Source organism: Camelina sativa, chromosome 6 (genome assembly GCF_000633955.1).
Source record: "Camelina sativa cultivar DH55 chromosome 6, Cs, whole genome shotgun sequence".
Lineage (NCBI taxonomy): Eukaryota > Viridiplantae > Streptophyta > Magnoliopsida > Brassicales > Brassicaceae > Camelina > Camelina sativa.
In genome coordinates this window covers 5603076-5617905 of record NC_025690.1, presented here as the reverse complement: position 1 = coordinate 5617905, position 14830 = coordinate 5603076, and the positions used below count along the sequence as shown (strand labels likewise).

General features: G+C 40.2%; 1 protein-coding gene across 1 annotated transcript; it reads right to left on the bottom strand.

The window, feature by feature from the left end:
- Positions 10544-12583, bottom strand: LOC104698723 (protein STRICTOSIDINE SYNTHASE-LIKE 10-like). Its single transcript, XM_010414131.2, has 4 exons — positions 12485-12583; positions 12115-12410; positions 11164-11427; positions 10544-11015 (listed from the first exon to the last, which is right to left on the bottom strand). The coding sequence occupies exons 1-4, from the start codon at positions 12581-12583 to the stop codon at positions 10544-10546; spliced, it is 1131 nt and encodes a 376-aa protein (XP_010412433.2).

Sequence of the window (14830 nt, the reverse complement as noted above, 5' to 3'; positions counted from 1 at the left end):
CCTTGTGGAGTTGATATAGTCTCTAAAATTGTGCCCACAAAAAGTTTGAAGACAGAAGGCGCCAAATAAGTTTTAGGCAACAGACCTTGTTTGCAGCTTTTAACGATCAAAGACCCAATCCACCTTCATCCTTCGGCTGGCAAATATCCGACCATGACACTTTTGCTTTTTTGGTATTCAACTATGTCTCTGACCACAGCAAAGCTGAACACAAACTATCAATTTCTTTGATAAAGCACTTGGCAGACGAAACACATACATCCAAAAGTTGGTAAGACTGTGAAGCACTGAGCTAATAAGTTGCAAACGCTCTGCAAAGGAAAGATGTCGATCTTTCCAACAGCCAATCATGTCTCTAATGCGCTCTATAAATTGAGTGTAGTCATTTGTTGTCATTCGTTTAGTTAGCAATGGCAGACCAAGGTAGCGAACTGGCAAAGAGCCAGACGCAAACGGAAAATTTTGAAGAATTAAAGCCTTCTCAGTTTCTTTAGCCCCTGCCATATATAAATTGGACTTTTCAAGGCTACTTGTGAGTCCGGAGAATTCTGCAAATTGCTCAAATATTTGTAGAATGCCCTCTATTGATCATTGATTCCCATCTGTGAAGACCAATAAATCATCTGCAAAACACAGGTGTGTGAGCTGCAGGTTTTGACATCTTGGATGGTAACCAATCTTTTGTTCCCGTGCAGCCTTATCAAGCATAGTGGAAAAAACTTGCATATAGATGACGAACACATAAGGAGATAGTGAACAACCTTGTCGCAAACCCCTTTGACTACAAAACAAACCTGCTCCCCGTTTACTTGCACTGAGAAGGATGCCGTGGTGATGCAGAGTTCAATGCACTTAATGAATCTCGAGGGGAAATTTAAAGCGAGAGAGTGTTGAGGAGGAATGGTCATTGGACAGAGTCAAAAGCTTTTGAGATATCAATCTTTATTGCACTACGAGCAGAGATCGTTTCTTTGTGAAAATCTTTGACTAATTCTGAGGCTAACAAAACATTCTCCATCAGTAACCGGTCATTAACGAAAGAAGACTTGGTGGGGGAGATGAAAGCAGAGAGCACCCTCTTGAGCCTATTAGCAATATTACATACTTATTTTTATTTAAGAAATTTATTAATTTTTCAAATTTCATTATCATATAAACTTTTCAGACTGATAATATAGATTAGATTGTTCGCCATAATTCCACGCTACACATTCATTACCTGCACCACAAACACAATGAGATGTGTGAGTATTACCAGAAATACCAAATGAAACGATCCTCCAATCTACGAGCTATACACACAAGCAAATCAGGAGTACAACCACAAACTAAACAAAACAAACCATTCATTGAACAGGTCACCCAATAACACATTCACCACACCTACATATCATCACACAAAACAAGTCATATAACCCAATCGCTCAGATAAGCTCATGGTCATGCACTCACCTTATTAAACTGATTATAACAACAAATATAACCAGTTGAGACTCTCCTAACGTCTGCAACAGCCCAGAAACGCCCTACAACAAACCACAAAACCAAAAACGACTTTATAGCAAAACTGAACAGAAATATCATAAAAGAACAGTCTCAAAGACGAAACCCTAAAATAAAAGCCAACCGTTAACTATCAAATCTCTCTGGTTCAAAGCTAGGTCTAGACGTCCAGAAGCTTCCCACAAAATTTCAGCACGATCCGATCTCAGATGACACCGCAATCGATCCTGAAACACCCACTGGTCTTAATCCGTGACTGAGAAAAAACGCCCCACGAAACTTTGAGTACAATTTGATACGTCGAAACTATTTCCTTCCAAACCCTAACTATTCTGCTCTCTAACACAAAGCTTTGTTGATCTCTTTCTCCTTATCTTTCACAATCGACCAAGAGCTCTCTCTCTCTTTCTCTGAGAAACCAGTGTCGACACTCACAAAAGATAAGGAGGCGTCATAAAGCTTATCAACACCCTCTTAGGGTTTTTCAAAACCGATTTTAAACCGGGAGAATTTAAATCAAACCGGCCAATTTCTAAAATTAGGAAAACAGAATGTTACAATAACTGTATACTAAATGAGTTGTACGGATTAAAATGTATGTACGGATTATTACATCGGTACACGTAATGAAACGACCCGACCCGGTTTTTTTAAATAAATAAATAGTAAATAATAAGAATATTAATAATAAATTAACTATAACTAGTGGTCCCATATCCACTAGCCAACTAACCACAATCACAACCAACAGCAGAAATAACCAATACCAATATCCAACAAATATCCAATAATAAACCAATATCATAACGTAAACATTATCCAAATACCAAACAACAGGAAACACCAAACCAGCAACCTAGCAATGTTTCTAATGACCCAACTCTAGCAACCTAGCAATGCCAGACAACAACCAATAGAGCCCCTAGAACATCCTCCTCTTCATTGCCTTGATTCCACGATCACACTTTGCCTTTACCTACACCACAAACACAAATTGCAGTGCATGAGTATTTTATAAACACTCAGTAAGGCAATTCTTCCATCTACTGGGCTATACACACAAGCAATAGAGACATCTCTAACCATCAACCAACAATCAAAGATCAACAATAACAAACCAGGACTCTGCATCGACCGATACCAAACATGCATCGACCGATACCAGTTGGGGTTGCGTCGACCGATGCAAGGGTCACTTGTGTTGACCAATACTCCCCATTGCATCGACCGACGCATGCTCGACATAGCACAAAAACCCTAAGGTTTCATGCGCCGTCCTCGCACTTGCATTGACCGACGCACAAAGTGCATCAACCGATGCACATGCCGAGCATCGTTCTCCCCGAAGCTTCTCGCCGGATCTTCCCTCCTGCAACCACAAGACTTGATCCCAAGCCAAAAGAAAGCCTCCCAATGTCCCAAATAACGTTCTAACAAGCCTAACAACACACAACAAGCAGATCAGAGAAATCTCCAGCTTAGATAAGCCATGGTCATGCACTTACCTTTGCCACAAAAGAAATCCGACCCAAACACATGAAGAAAACGCTCCTAGGAAGCTCCTATAACGATCCCAGCAACAGATCTCTAAAGGAACAGCCTCAAACTCCAAGAATCTCCCAAGAACCTTCAAGAACACCAAAAACTCTTCTCTCTCTCTCTGGTTTCTCTCAAAAGCACCTAAACACGCCTAATGAGACAAAACTCGAGTTTAAGGGTTTTCCCTTTACCCAAAACGCAACGTTTAACTTAAAACTCGACCGAGAAAACCAAACATGCATCGACCGATGCACATAGTGACTGATGCAATCCCTAAACTGGGATTTTGGTTCATAGATGTTACAATTCTCCCCCACCAACATAGATTCGTCCTCGAATCTCGAACATCCATCAGCCAAGGACTCCTGTGCCACCGTTTCCACGGCCTGCACACCTCCGACCGATCTATGAAAGGTCACCTCTAGGCGATAGACTCACGTTCCAGGCATTATTTGCTCTCGACTTTTGGACCTTCCTTTACTCACAGGCCTAAACCTTGAGTTTTTATTGGCTCCTCATCAGACCAAAGCCTGCATGCCATAATATTGGATACTCATCAGGCTGAAGCCTGCATGCCATAATATAGGGAAGTCCAACAATTGTCTCTCGGGTTGCCACCCTACAGTGCGCCCCTGGATCGTCATCCAAAGTCGATATACCAATCATACTCCCAATCCACAAAGTCTTAGAGTATGGCGGTACTAGGAGAACCGAAGTCCCCCAAGAGTCGTGAGCAAGCAATTCTGAACACGTCTAAGTCCTATCCCTAACTAGGTTTCCTTCCCGTGGCTCGCGTAAGACAACACAATGTCCTACCAACCACATATTCTCTCATGACCACACAAGGAACATCTCACTGCCTCATGGGCCGCCACAAAGGCCAAATAAATGTCCTAAACATGACCGCAACCAAGGCCAAATAAATATCCTAAACAGGACCGCCACCAAGATCAAACAAATGTCCTAAACAGGACCGCCACAAAGGCCACTTGTCCCGAAGGACTGTCACAAAGACCACTTGTCCCAAAGGACCGACCATCTGTCCTGAAGGACCGTCACAAAGACCATCTGTCCCAAAAGACCGTCACAAAGACCAACTGTCCCAAAGGACCGCCTAAACAGGCACTCTGGCTAAATAGTCCGCCACAAAGGCCACACAATTGGCTAAACAACCCGCCACAAAGGCCACACAATGTCTCAAGAGACCGCCACACACGGGCGCAATGACTCAAAAGTCTGCCACTAAGGCCACACAAGCCCCTCCAAGGCTCTCGGCCACTAAAAATGGACAAATTCTAACTCACATGAAACATTCTATTTTTAGCACTTTCCACTTCTGGGAACTTTCCACTTATATAAATTTCTATTTCAGGAAACCTTCCCTCAAACACCGCCTCACGGAAATTTCGTATCCCGAGCACCACCTCATCTCATTACTTAGTCGCACAACCAGCCACCCCTAAGCGACCAAGTAAACAAGAGAGATGGGCTGGAATACTCCATTCTCGATCCAGCCACGAACTACAACTGGGACCAGGCTAGCCAAGTTCAAGTCGCGACCTACTTCTCGAACCACTTTTTGAACCTTGCCTTTATCCTCGCCTCTGTTTCCCAACTCTGCTCCTCAACACTATCACAGTCCCAAAGGACTCTCATCAAAGGAATTTTCTTCCGAAGTTCCTTGATCCTCCTCTCGAGCACCATCACTGGTCTCGCCTCCAAAGTCATGTTAGGCTGAAGATCCTTAAGAATCTTAGCCAAAAACCAATCATCCTCACGGAGACACTTCCGCAACATAGACACATGGAAAATCTTATGGAATGCTCGCATAACCTCAGGTAACTCCAGTCTATATGTCACTGGTCCAACTCGCTCAATCACTCTGAACGGACCCATATACCTCGTACTTAACTTAGTCTCAGTCAATGACCTGTTCGGACCCCGCAACATGGCCATCTTGAGGTACACTCTATCTCCAACCTGAAACTCAAGATCTCTCCTCCTCCTATCGGCATAACTCCTCTGTCGATCCTGAGCTTCTTTCATGTTCAGCTTGAGAACCAGAATCTTCTCCGAGGTCTCCTAAACAAAATCTGCCCCGTACATGCTCCTCTTCCCCACCTGAATCTAGTGTAACGGTGTACGACACGACCTCCCATACAAAGCCTCATAAGGAGCCATCCTAATACTCGCCTGGTAACTGTTGTTGTAAGAAAACTCAACCAAGCTCAAGTGACCTACACATAGGCCACCCCAATCCAACACACACATCCTCAGCAAATCCTACATGCACCAAAAATCCGCCCATGCACCAAAAAATTACCATTAGCTGAAACCTGATACTATGAATCCACATCCTTTGAGGCATTCACCAGCCCCAAATCCTTCTCCTGAGCCAACCGTACTCTGCTCAACAGATCTGCTCTATCAGCTGCCACCAAATCCAACGGCTCATGTGACACAGCACACAGACTCAACGCACTGATCTCTCCTACCAGAGACTCCATATCCTGCTCCTGAGCCGAAGCCGCCCGCTTCCGACTCAAAGCATCAGCAACCAAGTTAGCCTTACCAGGGTGATAGGCTATCTCCAAATCATAATCCGCCACCAGCTCCATCCACCGCCTCTGCCTTAAATTCAGCTCAGGCTGAGTGAAAATATATTTCATGCTCTTATGATCTGTAAACACCTGTACCTTTGCACCATAAAGATAAGATCTCCAAATCTTTATGGCAAAAACTATAGTACCCATCTCCAAGTTATGAGTAGGATAGTTGTCCTCATGCTTCCGCAACTACCGTGAAGTATAGGCAATCACCTTCCCATGCTGCATCAACACACACCCCAAACCAACTCTGGATGCATCTGTATAAACCACATAGGGTTCTCCCTGCTATGGCAAAGCTAACACTGGAGTAGTATTCAACATCTCCTTGAGGCTTGCAAAGCCTTCCTCACACTCCTGTGACCAAACAAAAGGAACATCCTTCTCTGTTAACTTAGTCAATGGTCGTGTTCTGCTCGCAAATCCCTGCACAAACCTCCTGTAGTAACCTGACAGACCAAGGAAACTCATGATCTATGTGGCACTCTGCGGTCTAGGCCAATCTCTGATAGCCTGAATCTTCTTCGGATTTACCGAAACCACATCTGCAGACACAATGTGACCCAGAAAACCCATCTCCCGCTGCCAGAAACTACACTTGCTCAACTTAGCAAACAACTTCTGCTCACGCAGCTTCTCCAGAACGACTCTCAAATGCATTGCATGCTCTTCAGGACTCTTAGAGTAAACCAGGATGTCGTCGATGAAAATGATGACAAACATGTCGAGAAACTCCTGAAACACGGTGTTCATCAATCTCATAAACGCTGCTGGTGTAGTTAGTCAACCCAAACGGCATCACCACAAACTCAAAATGCTTATACCTCGTCCTGAAAGCAGTCTTCCTCACATCTGCCTCATCTATCGGAATATGATGATAACCCGACGCCAGATCTATCTTGGAGAACCAAATAGCACCTCTCAACTGATCCAACAACTCATCAATCCTAGGAAGAGGGCACTTGTTCTTCATAGTGACCCAGTTGAGACCCTTGTAATCAATACACAAGCGGAAACTCCCATCCTTCTTCTTAACGAATAACATCGGCGCTCCCCAAGGTGATACACTAGGACGTATGAATCCCTTGTTCAACAAATCCTCTAGCCCCTTATTCAGCTCTGCCATCTCTGCTGGAGCCATCCTGTAAGGAGCCTTGGATAACGGTGTCATCCCTGGTTCCAGTTCAATCGTAAAAGGATCAGACCGAGAAGGTGGTAATCCATGCAGTGACTGGAACAAATCCTCAAACTCCTCCACAACCTGAATACCATTAACTTTAGACTTCCCCACTAACTCTAGCATAGATATAGTAACCAAATAAGCCTCACGGCCCTTCTCGATCATCTTCCCAGCCTGAATGGCCAAGATCACGAGACTCCCCGAAGTCGGTCTAATCCCCTGAAAAACCAACTTCCCTCCTGAGCGCTCAAACTCCACTCTACCCCGATGACAATCCAGATGAACCATATGCCGATGCAACCACTCCATCCCCAAGATAACGTCATACAGCTCCACTGGGCTGATAAGCAAATCTGCAGCCCAAGACTCTCCCGCGATCTGAATATCGATACCCCTCGCTCGAAGAATAACTCTCAAAAACTTGCCTCCAACAACTCTGACAACTCCTGCATGTTCTCCGAGATCTCTCAGGATAATGAAGCTATGAGTAGCTCCAGAATCAAACATAACATGGGACTTAAACCCGCCCACCAACAAGGTCTCTACACAAACCTCATGTGTTGAGAACCAAACACTTTATCACACGACAACATAAAATCTGAACTTACTAAGAATTCACAAAGAAAGAGTACCAGAAATTATACCTGTGATCGCCATGGCACTGGTTCCACCAGTCTCTGCAGTCGTGTAAACCTGTGGTGCCTTCTCAATCCGTGCCACCTGCTGTCCTCCCGGCTGCACCTGCTGCATTGCTTCCACTGCTACCGACTGCAACTTGGGACACAAGGGCCTGATGTGCCCTGGCTCCCTGCAATGATAGCATACACGAGCTGCTGCCATCGGAGCACTCCTCTTGGGACAGCTAGCAATCTTGTGATCCTTGCCCCCACACCCGAAGCAACTCGGACCACCCGACCTCTGCATAGCCTCCCATCTCCTCTTGGTTCCCTGCGCAGGCTTACCGCCCTTGCTAGAACCTCCCTGATGCTGAGCCTTACTAGGCTGAACTACTGGGCTAGCCGCCGCTGACTAAGCCCGGATATCCTTCTCGATCCTTGCTGCAGTCTCAATCAGCTCTGCACGCGTAGCATAATTCCGCCCTCTACAGTGAAACCTCAAATAATCACGTAGGGCCCTCAAAAACCTCCTGATCTGAGCCTCCTCAGACTCCATATCCCGACCCCCATACCTCAGAAGTCGACTGAACTCCAAGTCAAGCTCCCGCACTAACTGAGTCCCCTGAGCTAGCTAAAGAAACTGCACCTCCAACCTATCTAGTGCCTCTCTATGAAAATACTTGCGGTTGAACTCCAAGACGAATTCAGCCCAAGACATCTCCCTCTGCGCTGTCCTAGCAGCCACAACACTCCACCACAATTGAGCATCACCAGTGAAATGGTGGACCCCAATGTCCACCCAAAACTCTTCAAGACATCTTAGAGTATGGAAGTTACCTTCTACACTCGTCCTCCACGCATCTGCAACAGTAGGATCAGTACCTCCCGAAAACCGCTTGGTACCAATACGGCTCATCTCTCTCAGCATGCATGCTCACATAACGAGAATGAATCCCTACATCTGCAGCCACTGGCTGCTGCACCCCCGCCGCCACTGGCGGCACTACTGGTTCCTGAGCCGGTACCACAGCCGGTAACCGCGCTAACAACTGTGTCAGCAAACCCGCAAGGTCGACACTCGAGACTCCACCCACTGGGACTCCCACACTTGGGGACCTAATATCACCGGCTACTGGAGCATCAACACCACCCCTCCGGCCACACTCATGGAATCCCCCTGGACACCCTGCGACTCGCCAACACCCTCTGCTGTCACACTCTGGTCTGCATTCTCGCTAACAACTGGAACTCTGCCCTTACCCCGAATACGTCCGCGTCCACGAGCACGACCACGACCTGCAACAACATCCTCTCTAACCATCTGCACTACCATGAACAGAAGGCTAAGCACGCAATTAAAACATAAACTCACCATGGAATCACATTGTAGGCTCTAAGAGGATGTTCTAGGACTTCATGTCACACAAAATTGACTAAATCACATAATCAATCCAAAAATGCAATCCCAAACATCACAACAGATACCTAGTGAACCCAAACCTAGAACCGTAAGGGCTCCGATACCAAACAGAAACGACCCGACCCGTTTTTAAAAAAAAAAAAAATAATAATAAATAATAATAATAATAATAAATTAAATACAACTAGTGGTCTCATATCCACTAGCCAACTAACCACAATCACAACCAACAGCGGAAATAACCAATACCAATATCCAATAAATATCCAATAATAAACCAATATCATAACGTAAACATTATCCAAATACCAAACAACAGGAAACACCAAACCAACAACCTAGCAATGTTTCTAATAACCCAACTCTAGCAACTTAGAAATGCCACACAACAACCAATCGAGTCCCTAGAACATCATCCTCTTCATTGCCTTGATTCCACGATCCCACTTTGCCTTTCCCTGCACCACAAACACAAATTGCAATGCATGCATATTTTACAAACTCTCAGTAAGGCAATCCTTCCATCTACTGGGCTATACACACAAGCAATAGAGACATCTCTAACCATCAACCAACAATCAACGATCAACAATAATAAACCAGGACTCTGCATCGACCGATACCAAACATGCATCGACTGACACCAGTTGGGGTTGCGTCGACCGACACCAGTTGGGGTATGCATCGACCGATGCAAGGGTCACTTACATCGACCGATACTCCCTATTGCATCGACCGACGCATGCTCGACATAGCACGAAAACCGTAAGGTTTCATGCGCCGTCATCGCACTTGCATCGACCGACGCACATGCCGAGCATCGTTTTCTCCGAAGCTTCTCGCCGGATCTTCGCTCCTGCAACCACAAGACTCGATCCCAAGCCACAAGAAATCCTCCCAATGTCCCAGATAACGTTCTAACAAGCCTAACAACACACAACAAGCAAATCAGAGAAATCTCCAGCTTAGATAAGCCATGGTCATGCATTACCTATGCCACCAAAGAAATCCGACCCAAACACAGGAAGAAAACGCTCCTAAGAAGCTCCTACAACGATCCCAGCTACAGATCTCTATAGGAACAGCCTCAAACTCCAAAAATCTCCCAAGAACCCTCAAGAACACCAAAAACTCTTCTCTCTCTCTCTCTCGTTTCTCTCAAAAGCAGCTAAACACGCCTAATGAGACAAAACTCGAGTTTAAGGGTTTTCCCTTTACCTAAAACGCAGCATTTAACTTAAAACTCGACCGAGAAAACCGGACATGCATCAACCGATACACATAGTGCATCGACCGATGCAACCCCTAAACCGGGATTTCGGTTCGCGGATGTTACACTTAATAAGTTATACGGTTTAAATCATCCAGCATGTTAAATAGATTCAAACCGTCCAGCTATATTTGTGTACGGTTTAAGTCATCTAATATATTGGATAGATTCAAACCATCCAACAATACTTGTTTACGGTTTAAACCATCCAGCATGTTGGATTGATTCACACAGTCCAATAATATTTGAGTATGGTTTCAATCATCCAGCATGTTAGATAGATTCAAACTATCCAACAATATTCCTTTTGATTTTATTCATTGCAAGCTTGTGGTTCCATTGAAGAGATAAAAGTATTACATCACTTATAACAATGCAAAGACAATTAGGTCTGAGCAACGTACAAAACTACAAATCATAAACACCAACAAATGGCGCGACACTAGAACCAATCCAAAGCTTGCCATCTTTCTCTTCAACATCACTTATAAACCGTAATCTCTTTGCTTTATCCCCAAGCACCTCCAAAATTTTTCCTGATTCACTCAACTTCACGGCTTTAGTATAACGTATTTCTTCATTGAACAGAGAGTTTAAAGCGACCCAGAATTCTCCTTTCGAGTTCCTTCTGATGTTGTCAGGGTAACCCGGAAGCACAACAAACACATCTTGGGTCCCTGCTTTTGGACCGGAGAGCCAAAGCCTTAGGATTTTGCAATTTGTAGTTTCGGCTACCAATACGAAAGACTGGTCTTTGCTTAGTGCAACACCGTTTGCAAATGATAAGCCATGTAATAAGACCGTAGCTTTCTTGCTTGATCTATCATACTTCATAAACCGTCCAGTTTTATCACCGGTCAAAAAAGAACCGATGTATTCCCTGACCATGAATACACTTTGGAGTTAAATTATCATCACAAAGAGAAAAGGATAAACATGATATAAGCATCAATGTAAGAAGTTCACACTTTTGAAAACATGGATAATAAGAAAGATGAAAATTTTAGGGTGTTTCTACTTCATATTACCATCTCTGGAATTTGGAACTAGCATCTGTGAAGTAAATCACATCATTTTGATCATCAATGTCCAAATCATTAGTGAAACGAAACGGTTGCCCCTCAGCTTCTGTAACCAAAGGTTTGGCTAAACCACCAGCAGGACCAACGATAAGAAGGCCAAAGTAAGCATCCGCTATGTAGAGATCTCCGGTTTTCTTATGGAACCGCAATCCTAATGGCCTCCCACACACAGGCTCCAACAATGGTGCAAAAGGGCGAACACAGAACTGCCTAGTAACCAATTTTCACAAGTTGTAACAGATGAGTATGTATCTACTATATATTTTTGAAAATAAAGTTTATCACCTATGAAAATGTATTTACTATATATTTAAAAGGGAAATTTTAAAATAAAACTGTTGTTATGTACTTAACTATGCCATTAAACACTTTTTGTGAATCCTCACGTTTCCTTTTATGTTAGAAAAGTTTAAGAAACAAAATTGCAAACACATATCTTTAAAATATTAACGATTTTCTTTTAGTTTAAATTACGAATTTTTTCGGAAGAATTTGTTTTCCATTCTAATTTAATTTGTGTATCTAAAAAAAAATTCCCTTAGTTTCATTATCAGAAATTAGGCAGTGTATATGAATTATGAAGTATGCAATAGTTACGCTTTTCATATAGTATTCAATAACATATGTTTATCACATTTTTACTTGTAGACTTTTGTATTTATATTTGTCCAAAATGTTCAATAACTATTTTTGTTTTTCCTTACAAAAATGCTGAAACATATACGCATCTCACTAAATATCCTAAAGTTATATTACCTCTCATCAAATTCAGACAGAAAGACAAATTTTTTGACAAAACACTAAGCAATCACTTCACTTCAACCAGAAACCAAATTCTAGGGCTAAATTCAGAATCACTCATAGAAAGTTGTCGAATTTTAAAATTTGAAAATGTACCTATTAGCCGATGTGTAAGCGAAATCTGTCCATCCAAGTGATTTACCGCGCCATTTCAATACTCGACCGTCGGCGACACCAACGTATGGACCTTCCCCTGCTGGATCGAAAGCTATACTCTCCGGACCGGAGGCTCCGGCTAAGTTAACCACTTTTGCCAACGAGAAAACATCACGCGAAGCAGGGATTTTAGGCGGTACGAAGGTACCATAACCGGTTTGACAAGTCGAGACAAGGATTGTGAGAATTGATACAACCACTGTTAAGAATACTGTAACGAGCATCATGGTAATCGACTCAGTGTAAAAAAAAATACAAGAAAAACGGCTGCTCCAACGTGTGTAATGCAAATATTTTAATTTGTTAGCACCTGTAATGAGATAATCTTCTTATATAATAATATAAAGTTTCCTTTTGACAAGCTGTAAGAACTTGTTATTAAGTACTGTTTTCTTGCAATATCTGTCATTTTAGTAAGGTTCTTTTTTTTAAATATTTTAACATTTTAGTAATATTTTTTGATATATCTTGACATTTTAGTAAGATTCTTTTTTGACAGAATATAATAAGTTGCTACTTGGCATTCTTTTCTTGCAATATGGGTCATTTTCTCTTTAATATTTTTAGTGTATTTTTTTCAATTTATTTTATATGATATACATTATCTTAAATATATTTACTTTATATGACATATGTTATCTCAAAATTATATACATATAAAAATATCCAAAAAAATACCTTGACATTTTTGCAATGTCTTTTTTGAAATATCTTGACATTATAGTAATTTCTTTTTTGATATATATTGACATTTTAGTAAGGTTCTCTTTTGACAGGCTATAAGAAGTTGCTATTTGGCACTCTCTTCTTGCAATATCGATCATTTATCTTTGATATTTTTAGTGTGTTTTTTTCAATGAACTTTATACATTATTTTATTTATATTTATAGTTAAGACAAAATATAATTTGATATTATATATTATAAAATGTTTACTTATTCTTTAATTTGTGTAGCATATTTTCTAAAATAATGATTTTCTCTTTTATTTCTTTTTTCCTTTATTTATTTATTATAACAGATATATAATTGTTTTGATTGAAATTCCTATCAGATATTATTAGTTACATTAACAATTTATATTTGAAAAAATGATAAATGTATTTATTTATGAACCTTCTCACATATTTTATTAAATTTCATATTTGTCACATATTTTGTAAATCTCATATTAATTTGATTACATTGAAATTCCTATGATATATTTATAGTTATAATAACTAAAACAATTATACTTAAAACAACTAATAAATGTATTTTTAGTGAATCTTCTCACATATTTACTAAATTTCAAATTCTATCACATATATTCTAACCCTCATATTAATAATCATATACATCTTTAAGCTACTAAAATTCATTTTATTGAAATTATTGACTTATGTTATTTGGACGAGATTGAAATGGATAGAGAAGAATTCCTCTCTTTTCCTTTAGTTTTCATCCCTCGATCACAAAATGGTAATGCGGACAAGCTGGCGCGTCGTGCTAGAATCGAGTCGCAACAAATTACCTATGTATACGTCTTTCCTACTAATTGGCTCATTTGAGCTGATCTTCTACATTGTTGTCAAAAAAAAATAACTTATATATAGGGATACATATTAGGGTTTCTAGCGGTAAACGAAAGGCATGAAAACGGAGGTGAGACTAATTAGGATTTCTAGCGGTAATTTTTTTTTGCTCAGTCGGTTAGGGTTACGTGTTGATAACGTGTTATAAACATAGAAATTAGGGAAATAGTTCTCTTTGTTATTCATTTGTTCCATATGATACAACATATATATAGGGATACATATTATGGTTTACAAGTTTACTAATGGGCCAATAATGAGCATCCATACAATACTAGATATATTCATAACACTTTGTAAATTCTTAATGACCCTCATCTCTCAAACCTCACATAAGATTGTAATTTTTTTTTTTAAAATTATTCAAATAACATAAGCTAACAAGTGGCACTAATTCTTCTCATAATTATATACATAAAAATATCCAAAAAAAATATCTTGACATTTTTGCAATGTCCTTTTTGAAATATCTTGATATATTAGTAATGTCCTTTTTAAGATATCTTTACATTTTAGTAATTATATATATATATATATATATGTGTGTGTGTATGTGTGCCATTTACCAATATCTTATTATATAAAGTTTGATATCAAAATTACTCATTAACAAGATCGTGACATGTGTCAATTGTATCATTGAGATGTTGATACATGTCAATTTTAAATTTATTAAAAATATAAAAAAAAAAGAAAAATGTAAAAATTCAAAACCTACCATAAAAAGGTTTTATATAAAAGTAAAATAGAGAAAAGAAAACCTAATTTTATTTAAAATATTTAAACAGTTTTAAAATTTAGAAAAAAATCATTATAAGGAAATTATATATATATATATATCATAAAATTCGAAATTATAATATTGTTTACTTATTTTAATTTTAAGCTGCTAATTTTACAAGAAAAATATTACTTTTTATATATAAAAAAGTGATTGTGAAAATTATACAATTATTTACAGTTTCTAAACAAATGTAAATACCCACCTTTACACAAAGAAAAATTGTTGAAAAAAAAAATAGATTGTCTCATATTTTTTTACACCAATCAAATAATTTATTCAAAAATATTGTTATTGTAAT